The sequence below is a fragment of the Xyrauchen texanus genome, chromosome 3 (assembly GCF_025860055.1).
Source record: "Xyrauchen texanus isolate HMW12.3.18 chromosome 3, RBS_HiC_50CHRs, whole genome shotgun sequence".
Lineage (NCBI taxonomy): Eukaryota > Metazoa > Chordata > Actinopteri > Cypriniformes > Catostomidae > Xyrauchen > Xyrauchen texanus.
Window position 1 is genome coordinate 10,840,668 of NC_068278.1, and position 23,194 is coordinate 10,863,861.

Consider the following 23,194-nt stretch of genomic DNA (forward strand, 5'->3'; position numbering starts at 1 on the left):
TCTGCGAGCCTGAGCCCACGCATGTCACTGTGAGCGAGCCAGAGCCCACGCATGTCACGGTGAGCGAGCCCGAGCCCACGCATGTCACGGTGAGCGAGCCAGAGCCCACGCATGTCACAGTGAGCGAGCCTGAGTCCTCGTCAGCCACGGTCAGCGAACCCAAGCCAGCGCATACCACGGTCACCCAGCCAGTACCTGTCGCCTCAGAGGTCAGTGAGCCAGCGCCTGTAGCCTCGACCGTCCCTGAGCCAGCGCCTGTAGCCTCGACCGTCCCTGAGCCAGCGCCAGTAGCCTCGACCGTCCCTGAGCCAGCGCCAGTAGCCTCGACCGTCCCTGAGCCAGCGCCAGTAGCCTCGACCGTCCAAGAGCCAGCGCCAGTAGCCATGACCATCCAAGAGCCAGCGCCACTAGCCACGACCGTCCAAAGGCCAGCGCCAGTGGTCGCGCCCGTCCAAGAGTCAGCTCCTCCCGAGCTTCCTAGAGCTCTGTCCTCCGAGCCTTCCGAGCTTTCCAGAGCTCCGCCTTCCGAGCTTCCTAGTACTCTGCCTTCCGAGCTTTCCAGAGCTCCGCCTTCCGAGCTTCCTAGTACTCTGCCTTCCGAGCCTTCCGAGCTTTCCAGAGCTCCGCCTCCCGAGCTTCCTAGAGCTCTGTCCTCCGAGCTTCCCGAGTTTTCCAGAGCTCCACCTCCCGAGCCTCCTAGGGCTCCGTCTCTCAAGTCTCTCGAGTCTTCCAGGGCTCCTCCTCCCGAGCCTCCCAGGGCTCCGTCTCTCAAGTCTCTCGAGTCTTCCAGGGCTCCTCCTCCCGAGCCTCCCAGGACTCTGCCTCTCAAGTCTCTCGAGCCTCTCGAGCCTTCCAGTGCTCCTCCTCTCAAGTCTCTTGAGCCTCTCGAGCCTTCCAGGGCTCCTCCTTCCGAGCCTCCTAGGGCTCCGCCTCTCAAGTCTCTCGAGTCTTCCAGGGCTCCTTCTCTCAAGTCTCCCGAGCTTTCTAGAGCGCCTCCTCCCGAGCCTCCTGGGGCTCCGCCTCTCAAGCCTTCCTGGGCTCCGCCTCTCAAGCCTCTCGAGCCTTCCAGTGCTCCGCCTCTCGAGCCTCTCGAGCCTTCCTGGGCTCCGCCCCTCAAGCTTCTCGAGCCTACCAGGGCTCCGCCCCTCAAGCCTCTCGAGCCTTCCAGGGCCCCGCCTCCTATGGCTCAGCCTCCTACGGCTCCGCCTCCCAAGCCTCCCACAGCTCTGCCTCTCGAGCCTTCCAGGGCCCCGCCTCCTTTGGCTCAGCCTCCTACGGCTCCGCCTCCCGAGCCTCCCACAGCTCTGCCTCCCGAGCCTCCTACGGCTCTGCCTCCTATGGCTCCGCCTCCCGAGCCTCCTACACCTCCTGCGGCTCCGCCTCCCGAGCCTCCTGCGGCTCCGCCTCCCGAGCCTCCTGCGGCTCCGCCTCCCGAGCCTCCTGCGGCTCCGCCACCCGAGCTTCCTACGGCTCTGCCTCCCACGGCTCTGCCTCTTGAGCCTCCTACGGCTCAACCTTCCTCCGCTCCTCCCCCGAAGCCTTCCAGCTCACCGCCTGAAGAACCTCCTAAGGCGCCACCTCCCTCGGCCCCGCCGCAAGAGCCACCCTCGGCTCTGCCTCCTGGGCCTCCCTCGGCTCCGCCTCCTAAGCCCCCCACGGCCCTGCCTCCTACGCCTCCTTCGACGCCGCCTCCCAAGCCTTCTACGGCTCCGCCTCCGAAGTCCTCCTTGGCTCCGCCTCACGCGGCTCCGCCGGTCCCTATCCGGCGGCCACCACCCAGGTCCCCCAAACCTACTCACATCCCGTGGTCAACTCCCAGGCCTCCTGAACCTATCCTTGCCCTGTGGCCAGCTCCCAGGCCTCCTGAGCCTGTCCTTGCCCTGAGGTCAGCTCCCAGACCTCCTGCACCTGTCCTTGCCCTTCGGCCAGGTCCCAAGCCTCCTGAACCTGTCCTTGCCCAGTGGCCAGCTCCCAGACCTCCTGAACCGGTCCTTGGCCCACGGCCATCTCCCAGGCCACCAAAACCGGCCTCTGTCCTGAGGCCTCCTCCTAGGCCCCCTGAGCCGGCCCTTGCCTTATGGCCAGCCCCCGGGCCATCCAAACCTGTCCCTGCCTGGTCGATACCTCCCTGGCCCCCTAATTGCCCCTTGTGCCCCCATGGACTGTCTCATCTCCCTCTGTGCCCCCTTGGACTTCCTACCTGCCCATTGTGCCCCCTTGGACTTCCTACCTGTCCATTGTGCCCCCTTGGACTTCCTGCCTGCCCTTTGTGCCCCCTTGAACTTCCTGCCTGCTCTCGTGCCCCCGCCCGTCTGCTCCTGGTGTTTTTTTTTTCTTTGTGTTTCTTTTATTTCGTATCGTCTGGGATCCGATCCTTTGAGGGGGGGCTATGTTATGTATGACCTTGTCTTGTTTTACCGTTGCCCCTTTGTTTTCCATTTTTGTCCCTTTTGTTATTCCATAGTTTTCACTTTTGTCCCTTTTGTAGCTCCACAGTCTTCTTGTTAGCATTCGTGTTTTCTGTCATTGTTTTCACCTGTCCTCATTAGTTTGCCATTTGCTTCTGTTTGTCATCTCGTTATCTTGTTTTGAGTTCTGTTTGTTCATTGGCCCCTTTGTCCCTTGTTCATGTATTTATACCCCGGTTTTTGGTTCAGTCCTTGTCTATCGTTGAATGTTTGTGAATGTTGTTAGCCTGGTCTGTATTCCCTGCCCGAGTTCTCTATTTATGTTTATTTCCCCACTGAGGGTTTTCCTTTGTGTTTTTGTTATCAATAAAGTAAGCTGCATATGGATCCTCAACCTTCGTCTGCCTTCATTGCCTTACATGCGTGACAGTAACACTGGCACAAGTAATACACACTGATAGTTCATCATCACACAACAGATATGTAAAAAAAAAATAGGTTTATTGCATATTATCTCCAAAACAGCTCCACGTGAGGCATTATAAGGTATTATAAGGCATATAGATCCATGTTTAAAAAAAACATCTCCAACACTACTCCGCTACCTACCCCTGGTTGCTATTGCTAGGATTATTTTGGTCCGCCATTGTTCAAAAATGCAGTTATCTAGTTTAAATTTGAAAGCTTTGAGGGATACAGCAACTGAAAAGGTTTCAAAGAGACATAATTTTTCAATAACTAGGCTGAACCTTGTGAATATGATTAATCTAGAATGTTTCACAGGCTTTAAAAGTAAATCTCACAGGGAACAAAGTTGCATAGAGACTGCTGCGATAATGAGCTCAAGCTTCAAGCAATTTAACTCCAGTTCTGCTAAAGACCTGCTAATGAATCTCAAAGCAAGGAAATACATCAAAGCACTCATGTCTCTTTTTGCCTAGCAACATCAATATGCCAAGCATACAGAGAGACATTTTACACAAAGAACTGGTAAATATGTTGTAATTGGTTGAAAATGTGTAGCCATGATCCAAAATGAAATCTTACAAAGTGTTAGGGGAGTAAATAAAAAAATAAAATAAAGCCAGTTTGCTGCTTTTATGTACATCAACATTATGTAATAATGTGTAATGTATAATATATTACACAATGTCCAGGAAAATATGCAGCCACCTGCACGAGTGCAAATTACAGTAACATTTCTGCACGTATACATGCATGTATGCCTTGTATATATTTGTTGAAATATGTGCCTGACCGAGAATGAGTGTTTCCCCAGTCGTAGTTCCTCCCAAGGTTTCCTCCTCTACATTTTAGGGAGTTTTTCTTTGCCATTGTCAAGGTTTGTAAGGCACCATTCTTTGTAAAAATGCATTTGCTAATGTAAATACATTATACAAATAAATTGATCTTTGAAGTGCTTTGAAATTAGCGTTCAAGCTAAATTAAGAGGATAATTAACTAAATCGAATTTCAAGTCTATAGAACACCACAAGTTCTTTGTTTTATGGGGACAAAAACCTATTCATTAAACACTTTCATGACTGCAAACAAATGAGATTGAGTTTCAAAGTGTACTTCGTACATTCTGCAACCTGTGCTTGAGTGCAATACAGAGATTACCATAACCCTGGACGCCACATCCAGCATTCATAACCATTTGTCAGTTTTTTTAAATTAGAGCACTCGTGAGTTTAATGAGTTTAACGAAACAAAACCTTACCAAACATCTGGATAAAAAAGTCAAAACTTGTTACAGAGCCCACTGTGCTATATTTCAGCAAAAGTATCAAGTGTTGATCACAATTGGCAGGCTTGAGGGAACGCACAATTGCAGATGACAGTGCACATCGCATCAAAGACCAAACAGGAGCAGCTGGAGCCACAAATCTAGGTCGCAAGTATAGAACCCTGTTAACTCTTGTGCAAACTTCGGGACATTTTTGTCTTATTAATTTATTAAAAGTAATTTTTTGTTAATGCCAACGTTTATTTTTTATATTTTCCATGAGGTAGCACAGTTTTTCCTCAAGTTTAGCCTATGGAGCAAATACATGCTTTTTTCCTGTTTTCTATTTGCTGTATTATAGAGCACTGCAGGCCAACTGAATATATGATGCAGCTAAGATTGTGTGGGTGCATTGGTATGGATGTCAAAGTGTGTTTTGTGTGTGTGTGTGTGTGTGTGTGTGTGTGTGTGTGTGTGTGTGTGTGTGTGTGTGTGTGTGTGTGTGTAAAACAACTGTGGCATTATGTAAACAAACTGCCATTTAAACCTGAAAATGTATGAATATTTAGTAGTTATGATCAGCACTGCTGTTGGTTAAAAAAATGTACTAATTGAAAAAGGAAAATACTATTAATATATAATATTATTATGGCAGTTTTTTGACGCAAACATTTTTGTCCTTTAAGGACCAGAGAGTAACTTTTTTAAATTGAAGCACAAAGGTTAAATACCTACTGCAGTTTGGCAGAATTAGGCTAAACTGATCCATTTATGTTCAGAAAATAAAATGGGTAAAACATACTCATATTTTAAATAACTTAAATCTAGGGCTGCCGATTTAACGCATTGATTCAGTGTGATCTATTATATAAAAAAGAATGTGTTAAATTTTGCGTAATTAATCATCTCCCCGGAATATTCCTTCCATATTAGCAATTCAAGCATGGAGTACCACCAGTTTGTTTTTCAGGGGGAAGTAAGCGAAACTGAATAAGCTGAGAGAGGTTGGACTGAGGGCTTGTTGGCTTGTAAGGCAGGTCCATACCAGACATCACCGGCAACAACATCAGCCATACTGCTTGTTCTGTGCGTGATTTCCTGCAAGACAGGAATGTCAGTGTTCTGCCATGGCCAGTGAAGAGCCTGGATCTCAATCCCATTGAGCACGTCTGGGACCTGTTGGATCGGAGGGTGAGGGCTAGGGCCATTCCCCCCAGATTGTCCGGGAACTTGTAAGTGCCTTGGTGGAAGATTGGGGTAACATCTTTGCATTTTATTGTCATTTTTTCATTTAATATTTAGTCCTTTAAGATGTAAAGTAATCTCTTCAGTAATCAAAGTACTTTTTGAATGTAACTGTACTCTAATTACCAATTATTTAAATAGTAGTTGTAGTGGAATACAGTCACTTATATTTTGTACTTTAAATACATAATCCTGTTAAATGTTTTCCGTTACTCTCCAACCCTGCTAGTTGTTCCTCTCACATTACCTGTATTGAAATCAGCTGAAACAGCAAGTCAAGTCTTGCGTGAGGAGCACCATTTGAATGGTGCGTGGAGCAGAAAACAGATATGTAGTGTTCCAAATCGCTCTTTTATGAGGTATCATTTTAGTAGGGATGCTGCCACAGAAGATAGCTGCCTATGTAGGGCAGAAGACAGCAAGGCAGCGTACTACGTTTTGAAACCGACCCTATGTTTAAAAGCATGAAAAAAAAAAAAACTGAATACAACAAAAACAACAACAACATAAAAACTAAAAATGCTGAACAAAAACCACAGACAAAACTTGGTTAAAAACAAAGAATAATTCTTGTTTGCCACCTCAGTGTTGAATTCAGTTGAAATCTAAAGATGCAGTATAGTACAAAGCATTAATGAAGGTTAAAACTAAATAAAAAAAAAGAACTGTCTGAATGAGCTCAGTCATTTTGCAGTCAGTAAGGCACATAAAAAATATATATAAAAAAACCAATCTCGCTCTATTGACCTGTATAAGCAACATCTCGTAGTCATTGACCTGTATAAGCAGCTGACTCACATCTCATTAACATTCAGTAAACACATCAGCAGGCCCATACAGAACATACCTAAACATCCATAACCTCCCCATCCACCCCACCGCTGATCATGTGATCACTGCATTGACTCACTTGCTCACACAAACAAACAGACAACCGTAACAGCACATTCATCACACAACCCCCGTGCCGCCATCACAACGGACAGGCCATAAATCACAAATGCAAAAGGCCAATAAAATTCCATGACATATTATTTTTCTTCAAATTTGGTTCTGACAGGTTCTGATACCTTGAAGATCCATCATATACCTCCAACAAACCATCAGAGTTGAACTGACTCGAGAGTGAAGTTTACGATGAGCGTGTTTTTTCAGATAAAAGCACAAAGGCAAAAGGGTTGCATTCAATTCTTCTCTCATATAAATAAATGTTTAAAAAGACAAGTGAACACAGGATAAGAGCTCTGCAGAAATGGGACAGAATGAACGAACGTGCAAAGCATAAAACAGGCTGAATCAGGACATGTAAAGAAAACAAAGGTGTTTTTGCCATATGTTTGCTTGACATATCTGCTGTAAATTCATGACAAACAACTGAATTTGAATGTAATATTTACCAAATGTTTACAACTGCTAGCCGCAATGTTTGGCAGAAGTCTTTATTTACTGAAAATCTTGATTTCTGACCATTCCAAAAGTGAACTTGTGTGTTGTAAGAGAAATATTTAAGAACAAAGGAATGATTTTGTGAATAACAGCTTGTATTTTTTCTCACACAAAGCCTTCAAATTGCTTTAAAAGCCTTGAGTCGTATGCACTAATTTTATGGTACATTTATTATCATTTTTGTCCTTTTTGTACCTTAACAGCCCCAGTCCCCATTCAGTTTCAATAGATGGAAAATAGCAGCTTGGACATTCTGCTAAATAACTATTTTCGCTTTTTGCACAGAAAAGGAAAATGATTCAGATGAACGCTATTTAATGACAGAATTTAATTAAATCAACAACAAAAAAAGCCTAGTTTAAAAGGATGAATCAATGTTACAATCGTTTAGCAAACTAAAAGTCCATTATTTCACAACCAGTGTATTTTCATGAACATGGCAATGTGCAGATTTGCACCACCCAAACACGTCTGTAAGGTCACAACTGCCACCAGTCACAGGTTCATCATACAAACAGCCAACTGTCATGCTTTCTAAATATAGAAAATCAAATCCCTGATCTAATACGCAGTCAAAATAAACACGTAAGCTCAGTTGATAATGGTGTATTATTTGCAGTTATGAAACCATGTAGTAACTAAACAAATTGCAGACACCATGTCATCAACTAACTCCTACAGACGGTAGTGACAAGTCAGTATTTGACACATGGGACATTTTTTTCAACACTCACAGTTATCAAACTGTCAGCAGTACATAATGACCATGAGACTGAGAAATCTATGGGCTCAATTTTAGTCCCCTGATTTATAAGAAAACATTTAAAGTTAGACCATATTTAATGGGAAGGGAAATACAGCCCTATAACTTTTATTTCATTCGTCTACTGGCCCTAATAACTCAATCATTCCCGTTATGACCTGTTTACAGTGAACAGGTGCGGCGCAGCAGTCACATGGTGTGCAATGAAAGTCTGTGAGCTCTTCAACATTGCGCAAAGCTATCTGTGTGTTTACAGACACACATGAGAGACATGAGCTGGAGAGGGAATGCAAGAGATGGTGGTGTAGTGATAAGCACACCGGGAACCAATTAAAATGTAGTAAACCTCACACAAAACACCAAAGTATTTGGTGATTTTTGATCACATGTCACTTAAAGGTGCTGCAAGCTTCTTTTTTTTATGGAATCGAATCATATGCAGAAAATGTTCCTACTTCCTGAAAGATATCACTGAAATAAGTGTCCTGAGATATCTCGCCAGTCTCAGTGACAGCACTAGACTGAATAATTTAACGGCTCAGTCTTGTGGAAGTTCAATAATGGCTAAAATCGCTTGCAGCACCTTAAAGGTGTGTATGAATGTCATATGGCCCCTCCTTCTGTTTACCTTAAGGCACCAAGTAAGGCATTTCACATTAGCAGTATAAGATTGATCAAACAGTTCCATTCAATTAATTAGAAATATGTAAATTGGAGGGTGTTGGTCATGTTTTTGATGTTTGGAGATTCCACCAGCAGGTGGTAATAAAGTTAATTTCCAAACTCTGAAAGCACCGAACATCAAATTACAGTGGCAAGAAAAATTACCTGCATTTATGTATAAATTTGTATATATAAATGTATACATATAAAATCTATTAATTACATTAGTGAACAAACACAATCTGTTTTAACTATAACACAAAAATTACTGTATTGTTCTTTTGTACATATCAGTCAATCATTCTGTGTTGGTTGGAATAAGTATGTGAACCCAGAGGCTAATGATATCAACAAATGCTAATTAGAGTCAATAGTTGGTTAACCTGGTGTCCAATTAATGAAATGAGATTGGAGGTGTGGGTTGGAGCTACTTTGACTTATAAAAAGCACTCAAATATTTTGAGTTTGCTATTCACAAAAAACATCTGCTGACATGGACCTTGCCTTGTAAAAAAGAGATCTCGGAAGACCTACGATCAAAAATTGTTTTCTTTGCATAAAGCTGGAAAGGATTAAAAAATTGATCACGAAAACTTATATTCATCTGTCCACCGTTAGACAGACTGTCTATAAATGGAGACGATTTTGTACTGTGGCTACTCTCCCTAGAAGCGACCATCCAGCCAAGACGATTCAAAAGGCACACCACAGAATGCGCAATGAGGTAAAAAAGAACCCTAAAAAGAACCCAATGACCCTAACACTGAAATACAATCCACCTTTTGAAGTGGCCCAGTCAGAGCCCAGACCTTAACTCAATAGAGATGCTGTGAAGTGACCTCAAGAGAGCCGTTCACACCAGACATCCTAAGAAAATGTCTGAGCTGAAATAGTTCTGTAAGGAAGAATGGTCCAGAATTCCTTCTGAATGTTGGTCTAATCAGCAGCAACCAGAAAAGCTTGGCTGAGGTTATTGCTGCCAAAAGATGATCAACCATTTTTTTAAAACAAGGGTTCACATACTTTTTCAACATCATTTTGAATGTTTAATGGGATGTGTTCAATAAAGACATGAAAGATTATAATTGTTTGTGTGTTGTTAATTTAAGCACATTGTGTTTGTTTGTACTTGTGAGATGAGATCACATTTTATGACCAATTAATGCAGAAAACCATCTAAATCCAAAGGGTTCAAATATTATTTCTTACCACTGTATGTCCGTGACAATCACCGATGTAGCCGTTTTAAGAAAGAAAATCACCCAAAAGTGATTTGGGTTTCATTTTTCAATAATTATTATCTAAATATTTATAATTGTATTTATAATCTAATTTGTATTGGTATTTTTCCACCTATTGTCACGGAGTGATTTTTAAGTCACTGCAAAAGGGGCCGGTGGAAGAAGTTGGACAGAGTAAAATGTATGGATTTGGTATGTTTTTTTTGACCATTTCATTATTTTTATTATATTTAAGTTTCGTTAGAAGTGTCATTTGAATTAAGAAATATTTTTGGTATAATGTTTTCATGTTTCAATAAATTTAATTATTCAAAATCAAAGCTGGCTGGTAAAAGTTAAGTGTGTGCTGACACAGCCATTGTTAATACTAGCCATGATTTGTGTTTCAGTAGATGAAAATGATTAATAATACTTACATTCTCTACAATTTAATGGAGCATCCATATACTGAACCACATTTTCCATGCGTATAAATGGAGCGTATCACTCTAATCGAAATACTATACCTGACATTCAACAAGGACGCAGTTAATGCACAAAAGAACAAAAGTCCATATTTCTTTTCATCTAATTCATTGCATACTGTCCATTTACACTACCAAGTTCTTATGAATGTTCTATCTTTGTTTATATCACTGGTGCTTAAGGGAGTGGAATATATAATAGGACGCAGATGCTGCAATAATTGGAGAAGAACCTCTGAAACAAACTGCACTTGACCAAACCCATTAGCGCCTTGAGCGTGCAATTTTGCCAAACCCTCAAATTAGTGCATGCTTGCAGGAAGATACTAAAACTCCCCACATTGACTTTGTGCTTATGGAAACAAGCTGAGTAAACTGTCAAATGTCTGAGGTGTAATGGACAGATGTTTCCATGCACTGATGTGTGAACCGTCAGTAACACAGGCTATTTCATTTAGCTAAGCTTCCCTCAGAACATAACGGTTTATTCCAGCACTGATTTATTAATCAATTCCCAAAGAAATCTAGGCCAACATTATTACAGGAAGTGAAGGTTTCATCAATATATGAATATGCTTTCTATAAACAAACTTGAGTAATCAGTGCAGTAGCTATATGAACTTTAAGAACTATATGAAAGTGCCTAGGTAAAAGCAGAGGCAGTAAATGCTGGACTAACGTTAAGGTGCCCATTAGGGTCGACGCTCCCTATACTCAGAGTACACAGTCTGCATAGGGCACCAGCCCATAGGTGGGCAACAAAAAGTCTTCCAGCTGCCCTTCTGCACTCGTTGTACATCATTTAAGGACCAAAAGCTGTCTTGGAACACTCTTCCCGCCAGACGATTGTTTAATAAAATGAATAATTTCTTTGTTAAAAAGGTTTGCAAAGAGTAGAACTATATATTAATTATTAAATAATAAATATTTAAATACTATTGTAAATGTTCAAATATTTTTAAAAGCCTATTTGCTTTACCAGGTTTAAGCAATGAGCATGTTTAGCATTCGTTTAAAATTCCATTATTTGCATGGCAATGTGATCATGCGATTATGAAATAATTGTGACAGGTCTAGATCCTGTGCAAGTCCTTGAGCACAACAGGGTAAGCAATGCAAAACTAAATGATGTCTGCTGGTATGCCATATCAAAGCAACATCAGTGGCTTCTTTGAGTTCTAAACAAAAAAAACATTATTTCATATTATTTGCATGCAAATGAGTAGGTCCAAACCACTGGGAAAAATATAGAAGTAGATAAACTGAAATTTGAATGCAGAAAATCTTTTTATGTGGACGTGAGGGAAGCGTTAGATTTGATTACTCATCAGATCCTAAATAGAACCTTAAATCGGAGAGTATTGGGAAAGTTATTTACATAAAACTGTTGTTCTTTTTCAAAAACGAGCTAACTCGGCATTTTTTTTGTCTCAAGAATACAAACAGCAAAATCTAGATCCCACAGCAGCTTAGCTGACATTTCCAAACGAGGATGAATTGGTTTTATTCTTTTTAGAATTCACTCCAAAATGATCAACAAAGGCTGTGTGAATTTCTTGCACGCAAGAAAAACTTTCTCTGAGTTAGAATTATAGTCTTGTAGACTTTAGGCAGGGTTGACGCATTAATTCATTTGAAACCGAATGAACAAAAAATGAACATTTGCCAGTTTTGTCCATCTTTTTTCATGTTTTGTATACAACAATACAACCAATTGAATGACTGTACTCATGTCCCACAGCTTAATATTATATTCATGACATTTAAAATGACAATTGTCTAGGCTGCATGGTGTGCTAAAAGTGACTGATTAGACAATTAAAGCAGGTTTACTTACACGCTTCCTCGTCTGGGAAGACTGAGCTCCTTCTGCAAGAAAGCATAAAAAACAAACTATAGATTAAATAGTGGTTCATGCATTGAGTACACTAGACTTAAAAGTGAAGTGTGTATTTTTTATATTCTCAAAATGTTATTTAGTTTTAAATATCATTCTTTCACCACATTCGCTGCTGTTAGCTGCTCAGAAACTAAAAACTTCACCTGTAAACATTTCAGCTTATAAAAACTGACACGAGGGACCCAGTCTGTCATCATGATGTTGCATTGAAAAACAACAGGAGGAAGCATGGATATCAGCCACGATTAGACAACATAACACATGGGCACATATCAATTTGTCTAGTAATTTACTGTCATTGCATGGCAACAGGTGACCCAGATTTCCATGGTAACACCAGGTGACCCATTTTACCAGGTCTCCAGATGAAGGCATTTAGTCCCAAAGTCAGCATGTATATTTAACCTCTGTCATTCATTTAACCCTCATCTCTGACTGTATGGGGAACACTGATTATATGTCCTGATATACAGTATCAGATCAAAACGTTATTAAATTAGGTTTAAGTTAATGTCGATCTACATAGATTCCATGTATATTACATGTTAAATCCTCCAAAAAAAGAAACATTATTCGGAGGGGGGACTTTAAGAAGAACACCTAAAGAAATGAATTTCAATTTTTAACATATAAAATCATGAGCACTCATATGAAATGGAGAATCCAGTCATGTCAGTTACCTTATAAAAGCCCTACCAAATTATGTCCTCATAAAAAATGCATCTATATTCCTAACCTGACTTTGATTGTTAACAGATCTGTTATGCTGGTGGACAAAATAAAAAATAAAAAATAATAATAATAATATTCATATTATAAAGGCTACAAGACTCCCAATTCAGCATCCGTAGATGACCCAGTACTCAAAGCATTCCTCTCTATTCACGAACACATGCAATAGTAACATGACACCACCAGAGGGCATTTGAGTTGATCATTTCAATGGATCCCATTCAAAAACCTACTTAAGAGACAGCTTTGTTTTAACTGGTTAAATAATGCAATTAATCCAGTAATCTCATCAGAATGTAATAATGAGGCTACTGTAGATGTGCTGAATCTAAAACTGCATCTAAAATATGCACTTGAGCAAATTATGTTATTCCCCAGGTTTTAATATACCTAAATTAAAAATATGATTCCCAAGAAATAATAACAGTAAAATGTCAGTCTGAAAGAAAGAAAGAAAGAAAGAATGAAAGAAAGAAAGGAGGAAGGAAAAAGAAAGAAAACAAAGAAAATAAATAATATTAAGAAAGGATGAAAGAAAGAAAATGAGAAAAAAAGAATGCAAGAACAAATGAAAGAAATAAAGACAGATAAAATAAAACAAGACTAAGAGAGATCAAAAGAAAAAGGAAATAAAAGGAAAAAAAAATAAAAGAAAGAAGGAACAACAGAAAGAATGAAAGAAAGATCAAAAGAAATAAAATAAGACAAAAAGAAAGAAAGAATAAAGGGAAAGAAATATAAAAAGACAAAAATTTTAAGATAAGAGAAAAAGAACAAAAAAAAGGAATAAATAAAGATAAAAAGACAAAAAATAAATAAAGATAAGAGAATAAAAAAGAAAGAAATAAAGATTAAAAAAATATAAAATAAAAAGAAAGGAATGACAAAGAATGAAAGAAAGATAAAAAGAAAGAAAATAAGACAAAGAAAAAGAATGAAGGGAAAGAAATATAAAAAGACAAAAAAATTAAAGATAAGACAAAAAGAACAAAAAAAAAAGGAATAAATAACGATAAAAAGACAAAAAATATGCAGGTGGAGCATTGAACAAGCACTACACGACACCTTTACTGGCTGTGCTTTTTTTTTTTTTTTTGCATTCACAAAATGCAAGGATTTTTGTGTGTTTGCTAGGATTAAAGAAAATCTGCTTGCTAATTTACAGTATTAGTCTTACATATTCAAATGAGCAGGGGTGTGCAATTATTTTGGTACTAGGACGACATCAGCAGCTATAATTTCTATCATGGGGTAGTAAAACTGAATAAATGTCACCATATTCACAACCGTGGCGAATTCCAAACCGAAAGTGATCATCCTTATGCCCTACTCCCTTCCGAAGGGCTGAGCCCTTGAAGTGGGAACTCTGAAAGGAGTAGGGCACTTGCGTCTCATGTATGGCCATTTGGGACACTCTTGATGAAGGTAGTAATGAAAGACATGTCACTTCCACAATCTTCTGTTCTAACAACAGGAATCTCTTATTTATTGCTCTTAATTTGTTGTTGCAAATAAATATACTTTTTGTAATAGTTTTTTTTAGTTTTTTTCAAACATTGCCTTTTTTGACTTATTTGCTATTTTAATAATAGTAATACATCTGTACATAAATGTTTATAAAAGTGATCAGGGTCAAGTAATCATAAATGGTAAACATTTTTCCTCCAAGTGACCATCGCATGTACCCTTCACTACCAGCCTTAAGGAAGGGCTCTTTGTGGAGGGCTTGAGTTGCTCAATTTCATTTGGAACACCCCTTCGTGTGGTAACCCCAAAAACACTGTTTTGAATTCGCACTGCATTTTCCCCCTCCTGCTGGGCCCCATGGGAGTTGTAGGCTCCTGGGCTTCAGCCCGTATAAGCCTGTGTGTTAATGTGCCCCTGGCCACTACTGACAAAAATGCTTTTCATTTTTACTTTCCAAGATGAAGACAGTGCCATTTTACTTCTAACATTGTTTTGTTGCCATACATTTGTTGGCAGACATTCAAAGACCTCATGAAATCAAAGTTGCAGTTTTGTTACTTTTATGTCTGCTAACTTTGAGACCGCCTATGTGCTAGTGTTCTCCATAAAGATGACAAAATAAACCTTTAGCATACAGTACATGGACATTTTAAATATATCGTTCTCTCTTCCAGGAAAATGGACCAAACAAAAATGCTGCATTCATCTTGTATCCAAATTTCTGTCCAGTACAATGCTCTCTAGAATGAGAATATCCATCTCCCTAATAACACCTACTTCTGACTAGCAAGTAGCAAATCATGGTTTATGGTGCACAAGTCCTTCTACATCTCCATAGGTGTAATTTATGGGTGGGACATGTCCCTACCACTTTTTGCCTTTGCCAATTTCATCCCCACCACTTTTTAAAATAGCTTTCGTCAGGTAAGTGTCTAATGCAGAAGAAATCCAGCACTGGAGTTTATGTTTAATGTTATAATGAATGCTCATTGTGGCTGTTATTAGTGTCACTGAGTGACAGCATATTGCGATAATCGCTTGTGCATCCAAACTTAGTCCAAACAGTCTTACTGATCGATTTATCCACTCACTCAAGGGCATAGATTTGGCTTGAACATAGGAGGGTTGCAGCGTGAAGCATTTCCCCACGTTTCCATTGATCATGGTATAAATAATGGGAGTGGGGGAGGGTTCTTGCTTGTTTTGGAATCTGTTCCAAAGAGTACAATTTTATTTGACATTCTCTGCACATAAACTTCTTTTAAAAGTCTTTAGAAAGAAGAATTTATTTTCGACATATTAAAATACTTTTTAAAAGTGCATGCAGTCATATATATATATATATATATATATATATATATATATATAAAAATCACGAGAATCTAGTCATATCAGTAACTTTATAAAAGCTGTTTTATTCTACATGGGGGATGCCATGTTGAAATCACATGACCATTCAAATACTACTGGCTTAATCTCATTAACAGTCCTGTTATTTTACACTTTCACTCTTGGATTCAATTAATCATGGCTGACTGTGAATAGTTAACTTCTACAATAGCATCTTTTACTGAAAACTATTGATTTTGAATGATTATGCATCCACGCCACTAGGTGTCACTGCAAGACCTAGATGACACAAGCATATAGTTACCGAGTGCACCTTTAGCGGACAGAACGCTCCTCCACTTTTCTGGCAGCATGTTGGGACACTCCTCCGCCTCTGGCAGCGACTCCACCTCTCCAGGCGGTCAGGGAGTCCCAACCCTCATCGCCCCGTGGACGGTGGCCATTCCCCACATCGGGGCGGTCGGCCTACTCCGTCCCCTGGTGGACGGCAGTGTTGAGGACTCTACAACGGGCATCCCTCCTCCTTCACGGGTTTCGGTACCAATGTAAGGGGGTTTAGATGGGCAAGGAGGCGTGAGAACCGGCTTAACAATATAAATAATATTTAATTAAATAAAAAGACAGACACAAGCACATACAGGGCAGCTGCCTGTAATTCTCTCTCTCGAATTGTCGTGCTCAGCCGCCTTTATCCCTCGCGTGCCCCCCATCAGGCTGATTGGGGTCCGGGGGCATGCCCTGTTCCAGCCCGGCCCGGCCCTTCTTTTTGTTTAAATTCCTATTAAATAATGCTTTGATTGTTCAGCCGGTTCCCGCCACCTCCTTTCCAATTTCAACCGTGTTACATTGGTGCCGATGCCCGTGAAGGAGGGGGGTGTACGTCATTCTGGAGGTTCCCGGGCCTGAGGCAAAGGAGGGAGGAATGTGAAGAAGAGGAGGGCGGGGCCAGGGTGTGACTATGCACGCCCGACCACCAATCGGGCTAATCAGCCGAGGATATGTGCAGCGGAATGCGTTGAGAGAGAGACACATGCAGCTGCCAGGCATGTGTTTATGTTTTTGTGTCTTTTTGTTTAAGTTCCAATTAAAATATTGCTTTGATTGTTCAGCCGGTTCCCGCCTCCTTTTCCCATTTCAAACATGTTACAGCCACAGCAGTTAACTCTGAAGTTCTGATGTCAACTGTGACTTCAAGATTCTCTGCATGGAACCTCGGCACCCTGAGATACTGCAGCCTCATGCTCGTCAAAAATAATGAATGTAACATTCTGTGGAGCTCAGCGGGGAACAGCAGTGAAATGCTGCAGCTCTACCAGAGTTTACCGGGAATTCAGCGCTGCATGGGTAGACTCACCCAAGGCTCAACATGAATATAGCATTACTATTCACTCTTAAAGCTACCGAGAGTTTGAAAGTTGAGAAAGTTTGACTTACTTCCATTAAGTTTGAATGGAATACTTATAATCTCAGGGGGTGGAAATTAAAGAGGGTCATAAACACACAAGGCAGCGTAGTAAAAGGAAACATTTTTAAAATGTTTGTTACAATCTTACTTCACATTTCAACGTTAAATAGATAAAAAATAGATATCTATTTTTTTTTTATCTAATAGATAAAAAATACCAGATTCAGAATCTATCCAACAACGGTAATCTATGAATTCAAGAGATAGATTCTGAATCTGAATCTTTTTGTTATCTGGTATTAGTTGGCTATGTATGAAATGGAATACTAGCATACTGCTCACTACAAGTACATACTGCAGAGTACACACTCAACACTGCCCACTATTTTTTTTTTTTAATAGTATGTCAAATGGAACGCTTCACTTAACAATACAATTTTTGAAAATTAGTATGCTACATTGTTATCACTTGACCTCGTTATGTAGGTTGTGTAGGTGCAGAGAGTGTGGGGGGTAATGATAGTTTTATTTATTATAGTTATTTAATTGAATTAAAACATCTCCACTCAACTCTTGGCAGTCTATTTAAAGAATAATGAGTCAACATGATCATGTGAATCTAATTCAGTTCAGTGCACCCAAACCTTTGATTGATAATGTAAAATTTAAGCTATATTTCCCAACCAAAAGTTGGTTTAAAGGCACTGGTGAAATACTGCATGGTTTTGTAAGCCGCTTTTGTTAGATCCTCTGAAGCTATGACCATAATTTTACTGCTTTGGCATGCAGATTTGGATCAGTCAGTCTTGTAACTCTGAATAAATTCAAACTGAAATAAGCAATACAAGGTCATGGTGACTTCAAACATAATGGTCTAGGTATTCATGGGGAATCTACTTCAAAACTTTTGAAGGGATCTTCCTTCAGTAAATTAAATTGATACTTTTGAACTCCAATGTGAAATCTTAACCATTATCAAATATTCCACAATAAACACTGAGCAGCTCAGTAACTAGGGATGGGACGATATAGTTATCTCACAATTCAGTCTGATGTATGATATGAGGGCCATGATTTGATATAATCTCTATTCGATATACCAACACTAAAATGACAAAGTATGACTGACAATTGTGTTTATTTATTTATTTTTTACAAAATGCACATTATAAATTCTCATCAGAATAAAGTTCAATAAAGTATATCAAGAAATTGTATTGTCACCCGCACACACACACACAAGATGAGACAGTCACAATGTCGGAGGAAACTGCTTTTATTAATAGCAGTGCAGGCAAAAGTACAAACAGGGCAAATCCAGTGAAGAGTAGTCAAAGGGAGCGTGAGGTCGAAGCTGGGGAATCAGTAGACAAAGGGGCTAGACAAGCGAGAGGAAAAGACTGGGGATTCTAGGGGAACACTAGAGCTGGCAAGCTAAGGGGTAAACGAGAGGAGTTCAAAACTAGATGAGACTAGCGGGGGGCAAAGACACGGGAAACTAAATACAATAACCAACAGGCGTGAGACGAAAGGGCAGTGATATATATAGGGGAAAGTGCAGGTGTAAACAATGAAAGGTGATGAGACGAGTACAGGTGAAACTAATGTGGAGATGAGACGAGTGCAGGTGTACATAATGTTCTGGCGATTGGGAGCGGGCATGTGAGCCCGAGGAGGGAGACCTGCTAACGAGCATGAGAGCTCGTAGGTGCAAAACGAGCTGGAAGCTCGAGGGAGCAAACGAGCGCGAGCTCGAGGGCAAAACGAGCGTGCGAGCTCGAGGGCAAAAGCGAGCGAGCTCGAGGGCGAAAAGCTGCGAGCTCGAGAGCAAAACGAGCGTGCGAGCTCGAGGGCGAAACGAGCGTGCGAGCTCGAGGGAGCAAAACGAGCGTGCGAGCTCGAGGGGGCGGAACGAGCGTGGAAGCTCGAGGGGGCGGAGCGAGGGAGCGGGGTTCGTGACATGTATACATAGTGTCAATGTTTGAAATAATGTGTACAATTTACAAGTATTTACATCGAATTTTCATTAATTTGTATAAAAAGTGCTAAAATGGTACAGTCTCTTTAAGAGTTCAATGAACACCTCACAGTTTTGCAGTTCACCAAAGGTTAACGAGAGAGAAGTCTCTTGGTTTCTTTAATGCAGCCGTGCTATTGTGTGATTAAAATTAATGTTTCTTTCTACTTTTTAATTAACTACTGACTGTAAAGAACAGAAAGGACATTAAAAGATACATTATTCAATGAAAGTGGAGGGCATGGACCTCACCTTGATTAACACACTTCAGACAGAAGAAATGTTCAGTTTAATCAAGCACTTTTCAACAAAACAAGGCAATTTTCCAGATATACAGTGGATATAAAAAGTCTACACACCCCTGTTAAAATGCCAGGTTTTTGTGATGTAAAAGAATGAGATAAAGATAATTAATGTCAGAACTTTTTCCACTTTTAATGTGACCTATAATGTGAACAAAACAAACTGAAATCTTCGTGGGGGAAAAATTTAAATGAAAAACCTTACAATAACCTGGTTGCATAGGCGTGCACACCTTCTTATAACTGGGGATGTGGCTGTATTCAGAATTAACCAATCACATTCAAACTCATGTTAAATAGAAGTCATTACACACCTGCCATCATTTAAAGTGACTCTGATTAATCACAAATAAAGTTCAGCTCTTCTAGTAGGATTTTCCTGACATTTTCTTAGTTGTATCTCAGAGCAAAATCCATGGTCCGCAGAGAGCTTCCAAAGCATCAGAGGGATCTCATTGTTGAAAGATATCAGTCAGGAGAAGGGTACAAAAGAATTTCCAAAGCATTAGATATACCATGGAACAGAGTGAAGACAGTCATCATCAAGTGGAGAAAATATTGCACAACAGAGACATTACCAAGAACTGGACCCCCTCCAAAATTGATGAAAAGACAAGAAGAAAACTGGTCAGGGAGGCTTCCAAGAGGCCTACATTAAAGGAATTGCAGGAATTTCTGGCAAGTACTGGCTATGTGCTACATGTGACAACAATCTCCCGTATTCTTCATATGAATGGGCTATGGGGTAGGTTGTCAAGCTGGAAGCCTTTTCTTACAAAGAAAAACATCCAAGCCTGGCTGAAGTTTGCAAAAACAAACATCAAGTCTCCCAAAAAGCACGTGGGAAAATGTGTTATGGTCTGATGAAACCAAGGTTGAACTTTTTTGCCATAATTCCAAAAGGTATGTTTGGCGCAAAAACAACACTGCACATCACCCAAAGAACACCATACCCACATTGAAGCATGGTGGTGGCAGCATCATGCTTTGGGGCAGTTTTTCTTCAGCTGGAACCGGTGCCTTAGTCAGGGTGGAGGGAATTATGAACAGTTCCAAATACCAGGCAATTTTGGCACAAAACCTTCAGGCGTACGTTAGAAAGCTGAAGATGAAGAGGAAGTTCACCTTTTAGCACGACAATGACCCAAAGCACACATCCAAATCCACAAAAGCATGGCTTCACCAGAAGAAGATTAACATTTTGGAATGGCCCAGTAAGAGCCCAGACCTGAATCCGATTGAACATCTGTGGGGTGATCCGAAGAGGGCTGTGCACAGGACATGTCCTCACAATCTGACAGATTTGGAGTGCTTTTGCAAAGAAGAGTGGGCAAATATTGCCATGTCAAGATGTGCCATGCTAATAGACTCCTACCCAAAAAGACTGAAAGTGCTGTAATAAAATCAAAAGGTGCTTTAACAAAGTATTAGTTTAAGGGTGTGCATCATCTTGACTCCTACCCCGTTCCATCATGTTGCAAGTGCATCGCTCTTTCAGTTAAGCAACCATTCAACATGCTCATGCTTTATTAAGCTTGTAAATTTAGTTGGTTATGTAATGTAAAAATTCTAATTAGAGCTGTCAAAATTAACGTTAAAATGCGATTTTCCTAAGCATGCTTATTGCATTTTTTACATTTTCATATAACACTCTGATATTTTATTCAGCTCTGTTCTAAATACTGGCTTTAAAAGGGCAGACATATTACGCTGTCGACATGCCACTCAGAGTTCAAATAATTTCAACATTAAGTCCATTGCCGCTGATCTTCTGAAGCATCAGCTAATGATTATCGGCAAATTTGGATAAAGTATCATTACGTGCGCAATACCAATGCTAAAAGCAGAACAAGACCTTGGCAGTGTTCGGAATGGCATACTATCATAATACTCTTCAAGTGGGAATAGCTGCAGGCCGGAGACTTCCAAATGGGGGCGGAATCTCCAAAGGAGGGCGGGGTTACTCCAGAAAGGGCTGTGGTGACTCCAAAACGGGATTTCGCCAACTCCAAAAGGGGGCATCACTTCCACTCACGGTTAAGAAAAGGGAAAGGGTTAGGTAAGGGGCTACATTAATGGCGGTTTAGAGCTCTGGCCCCTTTTGGAGCTTTGCCTGAAGCTATATCCAGAAGCATTAAGTAGTATGGGTAGTATGTCAATATGAACTTGCCTGTTTTCTGCAGAGCTTTTCATGTTGAGCTCAAAGTGGTGCTTAACACTGGATATCAAGTGGATATTCACATCCTGCCAGCTGATTAATATTGTGGAGGATGAGGGTTTAAGAGATTTAATGCCCACTGCAACGAATACTCAACCTATGGGGACTAGTTCTTACTTATACTTTGGGAAACATTTAGTGTTGCTTGAATTGGTGCCATTTTAGAGCATTTCTATCATTTCACTATTGCATTTGCAGGAAAATAAATAAACGTACATTTTTCAGGACACTGTATTTTAAAGATAATTGTGTAAAAATCCAAATAACTTTACAGATCTTTATTGTAAGGGGTTTAAACAATGTTTTCCAAGCTTGTTCAATGAACCATAAACAATTAATGAACATGCACCTGTGGAACAGTCGTTACGAAACTAACAGCTTACAGACGGTAGGCAATTAAGGTCACAGTTATAAAAACTTATGGCACACCAATGGCACTTTTCCACTGCATGATTTGGTTTGACTTGACTCTACTCGCTTTACTTTTCTGCCGTGAAATCATTTTAAATGCGACAAAACAATACATTTTAACACGACCGCTAGCAATGTGTGTAAACATTTTTCTTAGTAATTTTTGTGATGTGTTTTTATGTATTGTGTTTTTTAGTTGAGTCTTGTGTATAGTGAGTATTTGTTATTTGTGTGTACCTGCCTAGGGACTACGGACGTAAATTAGCAATACTGCTATAATCCGGCTTGTTTACATCTTGTATTCTGTACAAATGTTCATCAACATGCTTTGTCCCTACCAAATAAAAGAAACTCAACTCAATGGCTGGGTATCGTTCGATACCAATTTTATGAAATCTGTTTTAACAAGATTACAAATATTACCTCAAAAAAACGTTGGTTTTATTTTTTCAATTTGTTGACTTTTTCTTACAGCCTCAAAAAACTCAAGACTCCTCATATGAGCCTTCTGGTCTCCTCATGCCAGGGTCGGCAGGAACAGAGGCTATAACATTAATGTGAAAGTTTATTTTACAAAAGTGTAACAGTTAAATTGGCCTGGTTGTTTTAGAAGAAAGCTTTCCAGTAGCTGGTCAACTAAATAAAGTGAAGCTTTCAAGCAGAGTATTGAGTTAAGGTACCATCCTCCATCGTGGCTCCCTCCCGTTGCTCGCCAGTCTAGATAGCCCCATAATAGAGACCTTTCTACTGACTCTGGAAAAACACCAAAAGAAAGATGCCCAGGGTCCCTGCTCATCTATGGAACATGCCTTAGGCATGCTGCATGGAGGCATGAGGACTGCAGATGTGGCCAGGGCAATAAATTGCAATGTTCGTACTGTGAGACACCTAAGACAGCGCTACAGGGAGACAGGAAAGATAGCTGATTGTCCTCACAGTGGCAGACCTCATGTAACAACACCTGCACAGGATTGGTACATCTGAATATCACACCTGCGGAACATATACAAGATGGCAAAAACAACTGCCTGAGTTACAACAGGCAGTTGAACGCAGGTCCTTTCCAGACATTACCTGCAACAAAGTCGGTGTTCGCGGTCTTTTCTGCATACTGCGGCGCCGTTTTGTGGTCCGTTCTTCATAACGCGACGGCTAATTTTAGCTCATCGCGGCCCATTCAGCACGTTTCGCAGCTGACCCACCAGCCCGCCCGGTTCTCCCGATGGCCATTCAGCCCCTGATCAGCCCCAAAGTGTGTCGGCTCACTGGGAAAATGCCCGGTATGCCAGATTACCAGTCCAGCTGGTGATCCAGAAAAATTTCATTTTTCACAGAGTTTATATACAGAGACCAATTTTAGCACTAACTGAAAAATCATGCAATTAATTATGATTCCATATTTGAATCAACTAAACACAGGTAAAATGTATCGC

The 23,194-nt window shown here is 40.6% G+C and overlaps 1 protein-coding gene across 1 annotated transcript in view; it reads right to left on the reverse strand.

Moving 5' to 3' along the window:
- Window positions 1-23,194, reverse strand: part of LOC127625308 (microtubule-associated serine/threonine-protein kinase 4-like) — a 171,067-nt gene that overhangs the window by 79,251 nt on the left and 68,622 nt on the right. Inside the window, exon 4 of the mRNA XM_052100522.1 lies at window positions 11,797-11,828. Within this exon, the coding sequence (XP_051956482.1) occupies window positions 11,797-11,828 (32 nt within the window). The remainder of the gene's footprint in view (window positions 1-11,796; window positions 11,829-23,194) is intronic.